The following is a 14,054-nucleotide window of genomic DNA, read 5'->3' as shown; positions in this document are numbered from 1 at the left end:
GAAATGCTGTCTGTTTAGCAGCTTTTGGGCGGGTGTTTTGGGTTCTGGTTTTTGGTGGATGAGGAGAGGAGTTAGTGGATGAAATGCAAACAGGTGCTGTGTCATTCTGATACTCGAATGTGATGCAGTAGTATTGCTAGGCTGTGCCATTGGTAGTATTGAAAATGCTTATATATTTGAAAGTTTCGATCTTTTTTTTTGATATTTGCAAATCTGAAGCTTGACATACCTGGGCATTTCTAATGTCTTGTTTGAACACACCATTGACTTGTTGAAACACAATATCAAATTAACATAGCAGTGGAGTGTTCAATAGTGATGTCAGCAGGAGCAGATCATGCCCCTGTACTTGGCTTAGGGGAAGCCTCAGCTCAAGTACTGTGTCCAGTTTTGGGCCTCTCACTAAAAGAGGGACATTGAGGTGCTGGAGAGGGTACAGAGGTGGGCTGCCAAGCTGGTAAAGGGTTTGGAGCTTGTGTTGTACAAAGAACAGCTTAAGGATCTGGAGCTGATTAGCCTGGAGAAGGGGAGACTGAGGGGAGACCTTATTGCTCTCTACAACTACCTGAGAGGAGGTTGTAGTGAGGTGAGGATTGATCTGTTCTCCCTAGTGGTGAGTGATAGGATGAGGGGAAATGGCCTTAAGTTGCACCAGGGGAGGTTCAGGCTGGTTATTAGGAAGAATTTCTTTACTGAGAGGGTTGTCAGGCATTGGAACAGGCTGCCCAGGGAGGTGACTGAGTCACCATCCCTGGAGGTTTTTAGGAGACGGGTGGATGTTGTGCTGAGAGACATAGTTTAGTGGTGTTGATAGAGCTAGGACAAAGGTTTGGCTCGATCTTGAAGGTCTCTTCCAACTGAAAGTGTTCTGTGATTCTGTGATATAAATTAAAAATATAACGAAACTCAACAAACATGAAAAAAATGTTAAAAAATGGCTGTGCCTCATGTTAATGCTGTTTTCTTTTAAAGAGGCTTTCTGCTTTTGCATAAGAAATTATAGTCTGGTTTGTGTGATGTATCAGTTCCTGCTTAGCCAGTATGTATAATTTATTTCTCTGAATGAGATTTATAAAATACTGGTTATCCATGATTGTTTGCCTAGCTTAGCAAAGGGCTGACTACTTTATTCTTAGTTGTAGTCTGTGTGTGAGCACAGCGGAGCAGAAATACCAGAGGTGACTCCACCAGAGGCTAGTGCAGAAGCCACAGCTATTATATCTGAATATACTCTTGTTGTAACGAAAATTCTCCTGGAAATAGCTTTAATATGCCATTTGCATGTAATCTTCTAACATGTTTTAGTTACCTTTTTTTGAGGCCATGACTACAAAGCCACCTTCATCGCCTTTATCCTGCAGTGCAGGGCACCTTCCTCCAACTCTCAGCCTTCCTTGTGCTTGCCCTGACACTTGTATGTCTGTGTAGAGAGCCAGGATGTGGAACTGGTGTACCTTTAAAAAAAAATTACATCTTTTGTTCTTCTCTTTATCTTGCAATAGATCATTTTCCTTTCAGCATCACAGATTTAAGTTGGATTAAAGTTAGCGTAACAGTGACTTCACCTGTCATCCAGGTTATACTAGTCGATGTTGGAAGTAGATTTTTCTTTTTCTAGGGTTTGCTCTATTTCTGTTTCCTTTTCATCCACTGAAAGAAGGGCTCGTATCTGAGGGCGACAATTTAAATGCAAAGGGCCAAATTCAGCAAAATGGACTCCAGAAGTCTGATGTTCCCATACAGCACATCTGTTTTGTGGAATTTCTGAAATTTATCTGTGCTAGGAAGAGATTTTTGCTTACAAGTTCCATTGCTGAGTATTTAGGTATTGGCTTCCTTCAGCAATTCTGTATTAGCTTTTATCTGGCCGTAACTCTCAAACAGCGTACTGGCATCTGGGTGCAGATAACCTGATCTAGCCTCTTCGAATGTGAAGTTCTTATTGTATGCCAGAAATACTTAATCATTCTTTTTCTACCTTCTTTAATTTGCGTTAACATAATTAGAAAATGGATTTGCTTTAACTTCCCTTATTGCAACAGGCTAGGCAAGTTCTTATTTGCATCCATAAAATATGCTTGGGAAAGATGAAAATGATCTTTGTGTTAAGTGTGTTACTCACAAACACCGAGCTTCCAGACAAATCTATTTTATGTCAAAAATGTAAAGTCAGCTGTTTTATAGTAAATATTACCCATCAGTATGCAAGCTGCCTATGAATTTGCTAAGAATTATTTCAAATATTCAAATATGCTGATACTTAGTATCTTATGCTCTATATATTATAAAGTAGAAATGGATCAAATAGCAGGTCTTTGATTATGTCGATGTGGCTTAGGAGTTAATGGACAGATTCTGTAAACACTGAGTGTAGGGCTGGATGTTATATTAGTGTGCCTTGATGCAAGTTGAAACATTAATTGTAGAAGATATTGCAGTTTGTGGTTGCAGGATAGAGCTCTAAACAAGGTCTTCTGAAAACCACTGCTTTAAATTGTGGGGGGTTCTTTTTTTTTGTTTGTTTTCCCCTGCTGCAGGTGTGATGGACAGGTAGCAGAAGATTTCACTTTGCTATCAGGGAATCAGAATGACCGAGTGCTTCCTGCCTCCCACTAGCAGCCCCAGTGAACACCGTCGGGTAGAACACAGCGGGGGTCTCGCTCGTACTCCCAGCTCTGAAGAAATCAGTCCCACAAAATTCCCTGGATTGTACCGCACCGGTGAGCCTTCACCACCTCATGACAGCTTGCATGAGCCTCCAGATATAGTATCTGATGATGAAAAGGAGCATGGGAAGAAGAAAGGAAAATTTAAGAAGAAAGAAAAAAGAAGTGAGTAGGCAACTTCTTTTATTTCATGCTAATTGTTTCTCTTTCTCTCTTTCTTTCTCTTGCTCTCAAAATTGCTTAGTATTCCCAATGTTCTTTTTCAAGTTGTTCAAGTGTGAAGGAAGTTGACTTATACCAACAGACTTTGTGCAATACCTGTGTCTCTTCCAAACCCACCCACATCTTAACCAAAAAATGGTTTTGTTTTTCATTTCACAGATAGAGGTGCCAAGCATGTGCCCGAAATTGCTAATAAACATGTTTATCCAGAACCTTTACGATGCATTAGTAATTGCCTGGCATGGGATTCTTCTAATCTCATCTGCTCACATTCTAACTAGAGGTTTCCAAGTGTATTTCCAAAGAGGTGCTTTTTGAAATTGTGGCCCAGGTGCTAGCTAAAATAAAACTGTTAAAAGTATGAAAAGTGGGTCAAACTTAAGTTTGGATGAATCAATTTCAATAACTTTAGCCCTTTTCCCTTATGTATCCTGTATTCAGAGTTTGGTTTTTTGTACCAACTCAAGTTTTCATGTGCACACAGCACCATTATTTGAGGAGTAATAAAGTGTGTTGTTTCTGTAGCTTCTCCATTTAGTCTGATCAGGCAGTTTCCTCCAGCAGTGCCAAAATATTATTGCAGAGTGCAAAAATGTGAAAGACAAAACTGAGATCTGAGTTTACTAGAACTGACAGAGTAGAGGTTAGAAGAAAGTAAGGCTCTGACTATAGAATCAATTGTTTGTCATTGGATCAATGTCCAAAACTAGAATTTTCTTTTAAAAGGAGTACTCCTCTTCTCAAAGAACAGAAGAGAAATGTTACTTCCCATCTACATTTGTGCAGAAAATTTTGGAAACGTGGAATAATTTTTATTCAATAGAGTTTTTCTACATATTCTGAAAGAGCAAAGCATTTGGAAATGCTAAGCTGTTACTGAGCACTCTCAGTACCAGAAAGATTCTTATTACTGTTCAAGTCTCTGAAACCTATCACAGCCCCACTGCTAGTACTTTTTTAACTAACAGTGGCTTTAGTGAAATTTCGAAATTATATTCCTCTTCTACAATGCCTGTATCTCTGATGCCTGGAAGTTCTGGATGCCAGTGTACCTTGCTACTTCGTATGTGTGACATTTGGAAGATCAAACCCAAGTGAGACAGCACACAGTATTCTGTTAGGATGAATATGATGACTATTTGTAATATGCATACACGTGTTTAAATAATTAGTCTTTAAGAAAAGTGACTGTTTAGCTACCTGCCAGTAATCACGTGTTGATAAAATCATAAAATACACAATTCATCTCAAATGAAAAAGGTTATAAAAATGCTTAGGAAGAAGCAGTACTTCTACCATTTCTGTAGACAGAGAGTCTGTGTGTCGTAGATCTTAGTCTGCTTAATCATTTTACTTCTGAGAGTGATACCATTTGGTTCAATATGCAGCAAGTTGAATTGTAAGCTAGATTATCTTATGAAAGGAGAGCATATCCCTGGTATGAACTCTTCTGAATTTCTCAGGATAACCTTTTGAAGACTGAATCCCTAATGTGTTGGTTGAGGGGATGGTTCTCATGTGTCCTTTTGGGGTGCAGATGAGGGCTGAAGTATTCATACTATTAACTTGGCGACCTGCTCTGGTCCCCAGTCAGGTGTTAACCTTTTTCCTCTTTGCTGAGTTGCTTGCCTTCTGTGGGGTTGTAGCTTTCTGCTAGATACTGTCAGGTGGAAGATACCAGCCTGTTCTCTCATCTTCTAGATTTTTCTCCAGAATAATTTCTGTTCAGGAATATAGCATTAATATGGATATTTGGCAACTATGCCAAAGCTCTAATAGTATTTCTGGCTGTTCCAGGTGGAGCAGTGAGCTGAGTAGTTGTCTCTGTGCTGTTTAGAACTCTTCATTTCTGTGCAGGCTGCTGACAGAGGTGGATTCTGCAGTAGCGGTGGATGCTACGTATCTGCTGCAAATTGCAAGGAGGCCGTTGTTATCCTGCAAAATATCTATGTAGCTGCTGTTGCAAACAAAATGTTACGTTTACTGATCCAGTGTGTGGAGAAGCTCTGAATACAGTTTTCAGGTCTACAGAATAAGAAGTTGCTGGAATTTTCTACCCATGATATGCATTAGATGCTCTTCATATCAAGGTTTAAGTTTCTGTGTTATTACGTCTTATTCTACTGACAGATTACTATGTATATCTGTATACTGCTGTGTATTTATTTTGTAGTTCAGAAGTCTGCCTTACAGTGCCAGTTACAATTTTAAATCAAAACAAAGTAAAGCAAATTTTATATTTCAACTTCACTTGTTCTCCTTGCATAGGGCTGCACAGTAGTCCGAATGTGGAATTTGTTTGGGAGTTCTGTGCTTCTGTCAGTGGGCGGAACATAAGTTAAAAGCAAGCTGAGGTAACTGAAAGTTAACAGTTAAGTGTTGGTAGTGTCTGTGTGTTTGAAGTTTCTATTGATAGTAACAATACGTCTGGTGGATGAGGAAAAGAAAGAGAAGCCATCTACTCACGTGCATTATGCATCCGTCTCTGTCTTACTGTTTATTTAGAAAAGGTTTACAAGTTGATGGCAAATCTTCTGACAAACTGAAATTAGATTAACTAATGCTAGTACTGCGTGGCAGTCCAGTTGTATTTGACCTACTAATTCTTTCATATGTGAAAGTGATCCATGTTTTTTTTCAGTTAACTAATTATAGATGCATGCAAGTTTCCCCAGGGATCAAAAATAGGATGTAGAGATATAGATGACTTAAAAACTCATCAAGACACCTGATGCACAAAATGTATCTTGTGGTAGGCAGGTTTGATAAGTTGTAGTTCTACATAACGCAGCCCTTTGTGTTAGCAGTAAATGCTATAGCATGAATTTATAGCTTCATTGTGAGCCTGCAGAAAAGGAGTATTCCCAAGTATGCAGAGTGATAAGAACAGTGGCTTCACTGCTTGATAGTGCTTTTAAGCCTATTACATCTTTCCAGGCTGGATATTTATTTTATTCTAAAATTTTAAAGGTTTTTTTGTAATTTTCAGTAAGGTAAGAACTGTATTTGCAACATCATATTTAAAATAGCTGCATTGAAGGCATTCAGTAATGCATGCTTGTGGAAGGTCTGACAAAGCCCCCAAGCAAGGCACTGGCAGGTCCTGCAGTTATTGCCAGCGGAGTTGGCTTAGTTATTAAGTTAGTACTGGTCTCCTGTAGGTGCCAGAAAATGTCACTGGCATGCATTAGAGTGATGGGGAGATGCTGACTATTAATACTAGAAATCTTGAGGAAACAGTGAACAGAAGCATTAGTTTACTAACAGTAGGTAACACGTCTTTTGACATTTAAAATTACCTGATTTGGGAAGTGCTCTCATTAATTTTTCTTTTGTGTAAATTTAGACTGTATCGCTGGTGAAGGGAGTACAGGAGGGCCACAGAAATGATCAGGGGGCTATAGCCCCTCCTCTGTCAGGGCAGGCTGAGAGAGTTGGAGTTTCCAGCGTGGAGAAGACTCCAGGGAGACCTTATAGTGACCTTCCAGTACCTAAAGGGGGCCTACAGGAAAGATGGAAGGGACTCTTCATCAGGGAGTGTAGTGATGGGACAAAGGGTGATAGTTTCAAACTGAAAGAAAGTAGATTGAGATTAGATATGATGAAGAAGTTTTTTTCTGTGAGGGTGGTGGGACACTGGAACACGTTGTCCAGAGAAAATGTGGAAACCCCCTCCCTGGAAGTGTCCAAGGCCAGGCTGGATGGGGCTTTGAGCAACCTGGTCTAGTGGGAGGTGTCCCTGCCCGTGGCAGGGGTTGGAACTAGATGATCTTTGACGTCCCTTCCAACTCAAGTCTGATAAAAAAACCTCGACTGCTCTGAGAGACGTTACAAACCCTTCTTGGTATGGGTGGGAGATTATCTGTGATTCTGTAATTAGTATGTATTTCTAAACTTTGTTGACTTATGTTACTGAGACAAATTAAAATAGGCTGGTTTTGTATTTAACTTGCTCCTTCTTGTCTTCTCATGTAGTCAAGTAATACCAGTTCCAGTAATATGCTGTTGTTGGTGTTACATTGCCACAGATCTAGAAAAGCACCAAGGTTTGTGTTGTAATGTGAAGTGTTGAAACATGTAAGGGAGGTGCTCTGTTGGTTGGTGAAGGCAGTCTCCAAGTTTGGGTCCCCTGTGCTGATCCAGAGGACACAGTGACACTATTCTGATGCGGGGGAGGGTGATGGGAAGTGGGGGGCCCTACTCTGTTTGACCAGGAGCTACCAGCTACAAGTACCCAGCAGGAGAGACTTGAGGGCAGATTGTTCTGGGCTCTGCTATTTGGAAATTACGCCTGTGAACCCCGTCTTGAAACTGTGCCAGCCCCATCTCGTTCTCACAGAACACAGTGGTGATGCGTGCTCTTCCTTTTCCCTGTAGCTGGCCCATCAGCAGTTCTTTCTGTACAGTGAGGCCAAAATCCTTAGTTTGTGCAGCGCAGGTTTCCTTACCCATTTCTGGCTTTAGTTTGCAAGAAGAGTGAGTGGTGGTTTAGACACTAAACTGGGAGGATGAGACCTGGTTGCTGGTGGTCCTTCAGTTAATATGTGCGTTTTGATACTAGAATACACTTGGGTAGGAACAGTGCTGCAGTCTTTCTCCATCTTCTGTGGAAGTGTGTGGCTGCTAGTTGTAGGGAGGAGTCCCGAATGGGGGAAGGGTGAGCTGGTCCAACAACTGGAAATATTTTATGGCCATTCCATGTGTGAATACATTTCTTGTGTTTATTTGATTATTAAAAGATACCTTCTGCAGAGCAGCCAAGGAGGCTTTGGGCTTGTTCCACCTGGAAAAGAGAAAGCTCTGGAGAGACCTTACAGCAGCCTTCCGGTACCTGAAGGGGGCCTATGAGAAGGCTGGGGAGGGACTGCTTACAAGGGCCTGTAGTGATAGGATGAGGGGTGATGGGTGGAAGCTGGAAGAGGGTAGGTTTAGACGAGATCTGAGGAAGAAGTTCTTTGCCCTGAGGGTGGTGAGACCCTGGAACAGGTTACTTGGGGAGGTTGTGGATGCTCCATCCCTGGAAGTGTCCAAGGCCAGGCTGGATGGAGCCTTGAGCGACCTAATCTAGTGGGAGATGTCCCCGCCATGGCAAAGGGGTTGGAACTTTGAGGTCCCTTCCAACCCAAATCATTCTGTGATTCTAAAATGTAGACAGCTCCTTCCATGTCTTGAAGTAATGAGAAACTCTGCAGCTTAGTGTAGATTACAATTGGAAGAATCAAAGACTGAATGTTCCCTGGTTTTTTTGCATCAAATACTTCACCTGTCAAAATTACAGCCTATAATCTCAGCCATGATGCTCTCTCTTACGATCTAAGGGGGTGATTTTCCACCACTCAAAAACTGACGAGCGCTGGATGAGTGCTGGGCTGACCGTATGTGCCCTCAGGTGGGCAGAGGAGCTGCCTGGAGGTAGCGGAGGAACCCGAGGGTCGGTGTAATGGGGGCTGAGCGTTGCAGGAAGAGCTGCCCACAGCCTTGGGGGACTTGTCTGGTGCAGGTGGCGTGTGAAATGCCATTGCTGCTGGCCAGGTTTCAGGCTTACTTATGTGGGGAACTGCGTGCATGCGTACATACGTAAAACCATACCGAAGTGACTTGGAAGCTGTGTTTGTTTGTATGTTGTTGGGTTTGGTTGTGGGTTGTTTTTTGTTGTTGTTCTGCTGAATTTTTTGTAATCCACCTTTAAGTCTTTTCCTGTTCTTGCCTGAAGGATGGGCAGGGCAAGCTGCAGAGGCGTAGTCAGCAAACACACTGGTGCGCATTTTAGACGGCACTCAGTGTTTTGCTGCTGAAACAGGGTACTCCACCTGTGGACTTGTTTAAAGCTCTTGCATCTGCTTTTTAAAGCAGATAGACACCTTGACTGGCAGGTATTGTGCTAGTGTTATGGCAGTTGTTTTATTCGTCTACGGAAGAAGTAAGTTGCTTGGGCTTTTTTTCATTTTATTTGAGTCTGAAACTTTATTATTAAACGTCATAATATTCTGGAGAGGGATTGAGGAGTTAAGTGGCTGAAGTTTAGTTTGTTATTAATATAAGTTTGTTAAACTTATGTGTGTGCAGTAGATGATCCTTAACAGCGACTCTTATACTGTTGATTACAGGAACGTAGAGAAGTTGCCAGACAGGTGTTTTTATTTTGCATTTCCTTGACTATTAGATGGGAAACTAGCCCATAAGATGGACATTGCCATTATGAGTAAGTACATGAAGTATTAATTGTTTAGATGGTTCAGGGGCTGCGTGGCTTATCTTTGATGTGATTAAGCAACCTTCATTCAATCCTTGTCCACTTGATTTTGTAACAAGAAAACCATCTGAAGAGCGAGACAGGTGCTGTATTTTATCTTGCTGCTTCTCTGTCTTTCTTACATGCTGCTTCTTGTTCTCACCCCGTTACAATGTTCTGTCTAGAACCTGAACAGACTTACAGCTCTCCTCTTGTCTTCTCCTCCTTTGCCTAATAGCGGAAGGTTATGCTGCGTTTCAAGAGGACAGTTCCGGTGATGAAGCTGAAAGTCCTTCAAAGTTGAAGAGGTCCAAGGGAATACACGTCTTCAAGAAACCCAGCTTTTCCAAGAAAAAGGAAAAGGATTTTAAAATCAAAGAGAAACCCAAAGATGAAAAACACAAGGAAGACAAGCATAAGGAAGACAAACATAAAGAGAAGAAGTCAAAAGACTTAACTGCCGCAGATGTTGTAAAACAGTGGAAAGAGAAGAAGAAAAAGAAAAAGCCAATTCAGGAGACAGAGATACCTCAAGTGGATGTTCCAAGTCACAGACCCGTGTTTGGCATTCCTTTGTCTGACGCAGTAGACAGGACCATGATGTACGATGGCATCCGCCTGCCAGCAGTTTTCCGTGAATGTATAGATTACGTAGAGAAGTACGGCATGAAATGTGAAGGCATCTACAGAGTTTCAGGTACTCCGGGCACGCTGACATGCAGCTCCCTAAGGTCTTTACTTGCAATTTTCTTGTTGTTTTACCGTTTTCAATGCCTAGAAACTCTGTTTATAGCTGCATTAATTTTATCCAAAAGATGGTCAGGTAGCTGAAGTTGGGCAAACTCGTAGGTCTGAAGTGCTAGAAAAGCTGCTAATACCATGGTACTGCTTAATGGCAGTAAAAATACACTTGGTTTGGTCGTGTGTAATGATAAATAAAATGTTGCAGTAGAGCCAGCTCTTGGGTCTTTTTTTACTTCAGCATTAGAAATACAATGCTAGTTGATTGCAGAAGCAAAGATGAGATAGAACCATTTCATTATTTTTCTCACTAAGTTGCTTTTTCTAGTTACTTTCATTGTATGATTTTATTCCCTTAAAAACTTTTTTACTTTGAGCAAACATTCTAATAACGCAGAAAGTACAAGTTTCACTGTTTAAGCTTAAGAACAGCAAGCTAATGAGCCATGGTAGTTGTGTAACACCAGCTTACATAAATGCAACATCAGTTTTAGTCACGTTAAACAGAACAGTCCCTTTATTTGTCAACTGCATCTGCGAAGTAACTCTGTGGGTACTTCTGTGGGTATCTGTAAGGGAGCAAGACCCAGTGAGGAAAGGAATTAGAGCAAAACCGCTTGAAACAAGTTTCCTAGCACTGTAAAACAGTAATCAAATGATTTAAAGCTGTAATCCAATGGTTTTAAAGACTTCATTGCTCTGTCGTCGTGCTGTAGATGTGCATGGTATTTGGGAGGCACACGTAAGTACTGCAGCAGCATAAGCAGTTTCTTTGTCTTGCCTATCGCAACATGTCGTGTTTCAAGCCACCGTGTGTTGGGAATTTTCAAAGGTATTTTTTTCTGTAAATCATTTTTGATATTTGTTCTTTCTAGGTGTTCTCCAGTGCAGTAGCACCCTCTTGTGTGTGCAGGATTGTTTAAATTGAGAGCTCAGAGACACAGTTGCAGTGGCTTAAAAACCTTCCAGCCATTGTGATGACAAACTTATTTGGACCTGAAACCGAGCCTGTTTTCCCTGGCATTTACCATAGGCTGAGAGCACCCAGCTTTGTTTATTGTGTATGAGCCAAGCCGTGGCAGCGTATTCAGTTGGTGTAACTCCAGTGGGTGTTTGAGTTTTAAGAACAGAATTTCCCCGAATTTGGGAAGATTGGAATGTCACTGAGTTATAAAACCACTTTACAGAAAACCTGGGTGGGGTTGAATAATTATGTGAACACACTTTTATTCGTGCAGTACCTCAAATCAAGGATCCTCCTGTACGCAACTCCTCCTCTGAGGAGGGCCAGCTGGAAATCTGGAAACTAAAAAGTGTGGGGTTTGTTTTGACAGAGGAAAGCTGTTATAGGTGGAACTTGTTGCACAATATTTTGAGTTGATAACATATTTGCTGCTTGGCTTAGGGCTGTGTAATGGAACAGTCTGAAAGACGCTGAATGCAAATACACAACTGATCTTGTGTCCCCCTACCCTCCTCATCCTAATTTGTGTTCCTTGATGTGAGGGAGGGCTGGCGCCAGTTCTGATTCAGAGCTTTGGCAGTGCTGTGATTTTGCTTCATGGTAGTAGTCAGTGCTTTTAGAAGCAGTGATCGTGTAATTTTGAGTCATGATTTTGTTACATGTGGATAACCTTTAAAAAGTATTCCTCAATTAGCTTAAATTGTAAGGGGAGGTGAAATAAATGCCTCTCAAAAAAACAGTTTAATGATAACTATTAGACATTTAGAGTTGAAGATTTCTCTTAATTCTTGATCTAAATATTTTAAGGAATAAAATCAAAAGTTGATGAGCTAAAAGCAGCCTACGATCGAGAAGAATCTCCCAACCTGGAAGAATATGAGCCCAATACAGTAGCCAGCTTGCTGAAACAGTACCTACGAGAACTGCCTGAAAATTTGCTTACCAAAGAGCTAATGCCCCGCTTTGAAGATGCTTGTGGGAAGAGCACAGAAGCTGAGAAAGTTCAGGAGTGCCAGAGGTTGCTGAAAGAGCTGCCGGAGTGTAACCACCTCCTAATTTCCTGGCTAGTTGTACATATGGACCATGTTATTGCAAAGGAATTGGAAACTAAAATGAACATCCAGAACATTTCCATAGTGCTCAGCCCTACTGTCCAGGTAGGTGCCTCACACAACATGTGTTAGAGCAGAACTCAGGCCAAGAAAGACTTCTTTGTAGGAATTCTCTTGCAGGTGGGAATCAGTTATTGTCTGATGCAGTTAAACTAAATTACGACTTCTCCTTATACCTTGGGAACGTAAAATGCTGGGAGGAGGGGAACAAAATACTTCTTACATGTGAGGTTGCATACTGTGGGTCTGGTATTTGCATTAGTATGAGAGTGTTAGAAAGACTGTTGTCAGGGTGTTAATTCTGTTGTGAAGAGAATGTTGAATTTGTCCAGTAAGTCATGCAGAGAGGCAGTTTCGGTGGACTTCAAATTCAGTGACAATTTAGCGAAGCCTGTGTTGTTGCTTAATTTTAGTATCAAGCCAATGAACCCTGTCCTGCAAATAGATCTTCCTGGTGCAGTAAATGGCTTCGGTGTCTGCAGTCAAATTGCTGGGGAAAAACAACTGACTTAGTTTTCCAGTGAGATTTTGTGGTTTCTAGACTGATTAACTCCTTCATCTTGGAAATATTTAATTTAACTAAAGCTCAGAATTAGTCCTGTGCTTCTTCTAGAAGAAAACCCACACCTTAGAAAAGCTTGGCTTTATAATTAAGAGTTAGGTGGTGGCCCAGTAGCAAAAGGGCTGGGTGTTATTCTTAGCTAACAAGAGAAGTAAGTAACAATTAATGTAAAGTACTGCAGGCCCTATCATGTTTTGTTGTTAAGTAGATTTTAGCAATTAAAGTGGAGGTAGTGATGGAACTCTTATCTTTCTTTCAGTGTTAATTTTTTGAATGGAAGATCTAGTATCAAAATAAATACTTCTGTCTCATGTTATGACAAGAAATACAGTAGTAGCTCCTCTCAAACTCCTCTTTCTACCATGTTAAATCATCTGAGAGAGTTGTGGCAAACACAGGTTGGGCGAGGAGAGAGAAGGCAGCCAGCAACCAGCCATAGAGCTCTCTGGTTGGTGTTCCCTGCTCATACCTATTGCTGTCACTAATTACCTTTACATGAGTAAAAAGAAAGATATAATAATGTTTCTGTATCCACCAGTGGTAGAAATAATTGTGGTAGGTTAAGACCTGAAAATTCTGAGTTCAGCATGAATACCCCTCATGTACACAGGTAAGAGAGAGAGAGAGAGTGAAGTGAATGCTTGCGGCCAGCACTGGGTCATTTGAAGTATTGGTTTTAATTCAGATTTTAATCTCTTTAAACAAACTCATAACTAGGACTCACAGAAAGGCATGCTCCAGGCTGTCCTGTTTCTGGGGAAGGATCCTAGGCTTCACGGATAAAGATGGTGTGATTAAATACCTCAGCCAGTATTCTGTCTGTCCTTTCTTTGCAGATCAGCAACCGTGTCCTGTATGTATTTTTTACACATGTTCAAGAGTTCTTTGGGAACGTGACCCTAAAGCAGGTGACAAAACCTCTTCGCTGGTCAAATATGGCAACAATGCCAGCGCTCCCAGAAACACAAGAAAGCATCAAAGAAGAAATCAGGCGACAGGTTGGCAATGACTGTAGTGGTTTTCTGTTTATCTTTGCTCTGGCTTTTATACATTCAGTGGTAAATTCTCACAATCTCGTGACATACTCTTTAATTCTATCACAATTGTCCTGTCCATGGAGACCACTGGGAAGAGACTGGTGATATTCCTGCCCAATTCATGTGTGGGAAGTTGTTAGTCGTACAGGGATGATTATAGCTGTGTCTTTCACGGATCGCCTTGCTATGTAGTTCAGTACTTTTTTTGTGGGAGGAAGATTAGGAGAACACATTACAGAGGGTGGTTTCTTTAACACTGCGCTTCAGTTAGTTCCAAGTCACGTGCGGAAAGTATGTTAACGCTGTTGACATGTCAGGCTTTGAAAACCAGAACTCCAAGCCTGTTCCCACAAAGCCAGAACAATTTTTCTTGTCAGTCTGCCCTGCTCTGATACATTTAAAGACACTCGTTTCTTTGGCAATGTTTCTAGGAGTTCCTACTGAACTGTTTACACAGAGACTTGCAGGCAGGGATAAAAGACTTATCCAAAGAAGAGAGACTCTGGGAGGTGCAAAGA

At 41.3% G+C, this 14,054-nt stretch overlaps 1 protein-coding gene across 1 annotated transcript in view; it reads left to right on the top strand.

The window, feature by feature from the left end:
• Window positions 1–2,512: 2,512 nt before the first annotated feature.
• RALBP1 (ralA binding protein 1) overlaps window positions 2,513–14,054 on the top strand; it is a 14,560-nt gene continuing 3,018 nt past the window's right edge. The window contains exons 1-5 of the mRNA XM_009869110.1: window positions 2,513–2,831; window positions 9,359–9,817; window positions 11,633–11,982; window positions 13,336–13,497; window positions 13,968–14,054. The exon at window positions 13,968–14,054 is cut by the window's right edge and continues 69 nt beyond it. Of these exons, the coding sequence (XP_009867412.1) occupies window positions 2,588–2,831; window positions 9,359–9,817; window positions 11,633–11,982; window positions 13,336–13,497; window positions 13,968–14,054 (1,302 nt within the window). The 5' untranslated portion in view covers window positions 2,513–2,587. The remainder of the gene's footprint in view (window positions 2,832–9,358; window positions 9,818–11,632; window positions 11,983–13,335; window positions 13,498–13,967) is intronic.

Source organism: Apaloderma vittatum, unplaced genomic scaffold, assembly GCF_000703405.1.
Source record: "Apaloderma vittatum isolate BGI_N311 unplaced genomic scaffold, ASM70340v1 scaffold6085, whole genome shotgun sequence".
Classification (NCBI taxonomy): domain Eukaryota; kingdom Metazoa; phylum Chordata; class Aves; order Trogoniformes; family Trogonidae; genus Apaloderma; species Apaloderma vittatum.
The sequence above is the reverse complement of the archived record's forward strand: the minus strand, read 5'-3'. Positions and strand labels throughout refer to the sequence as shown.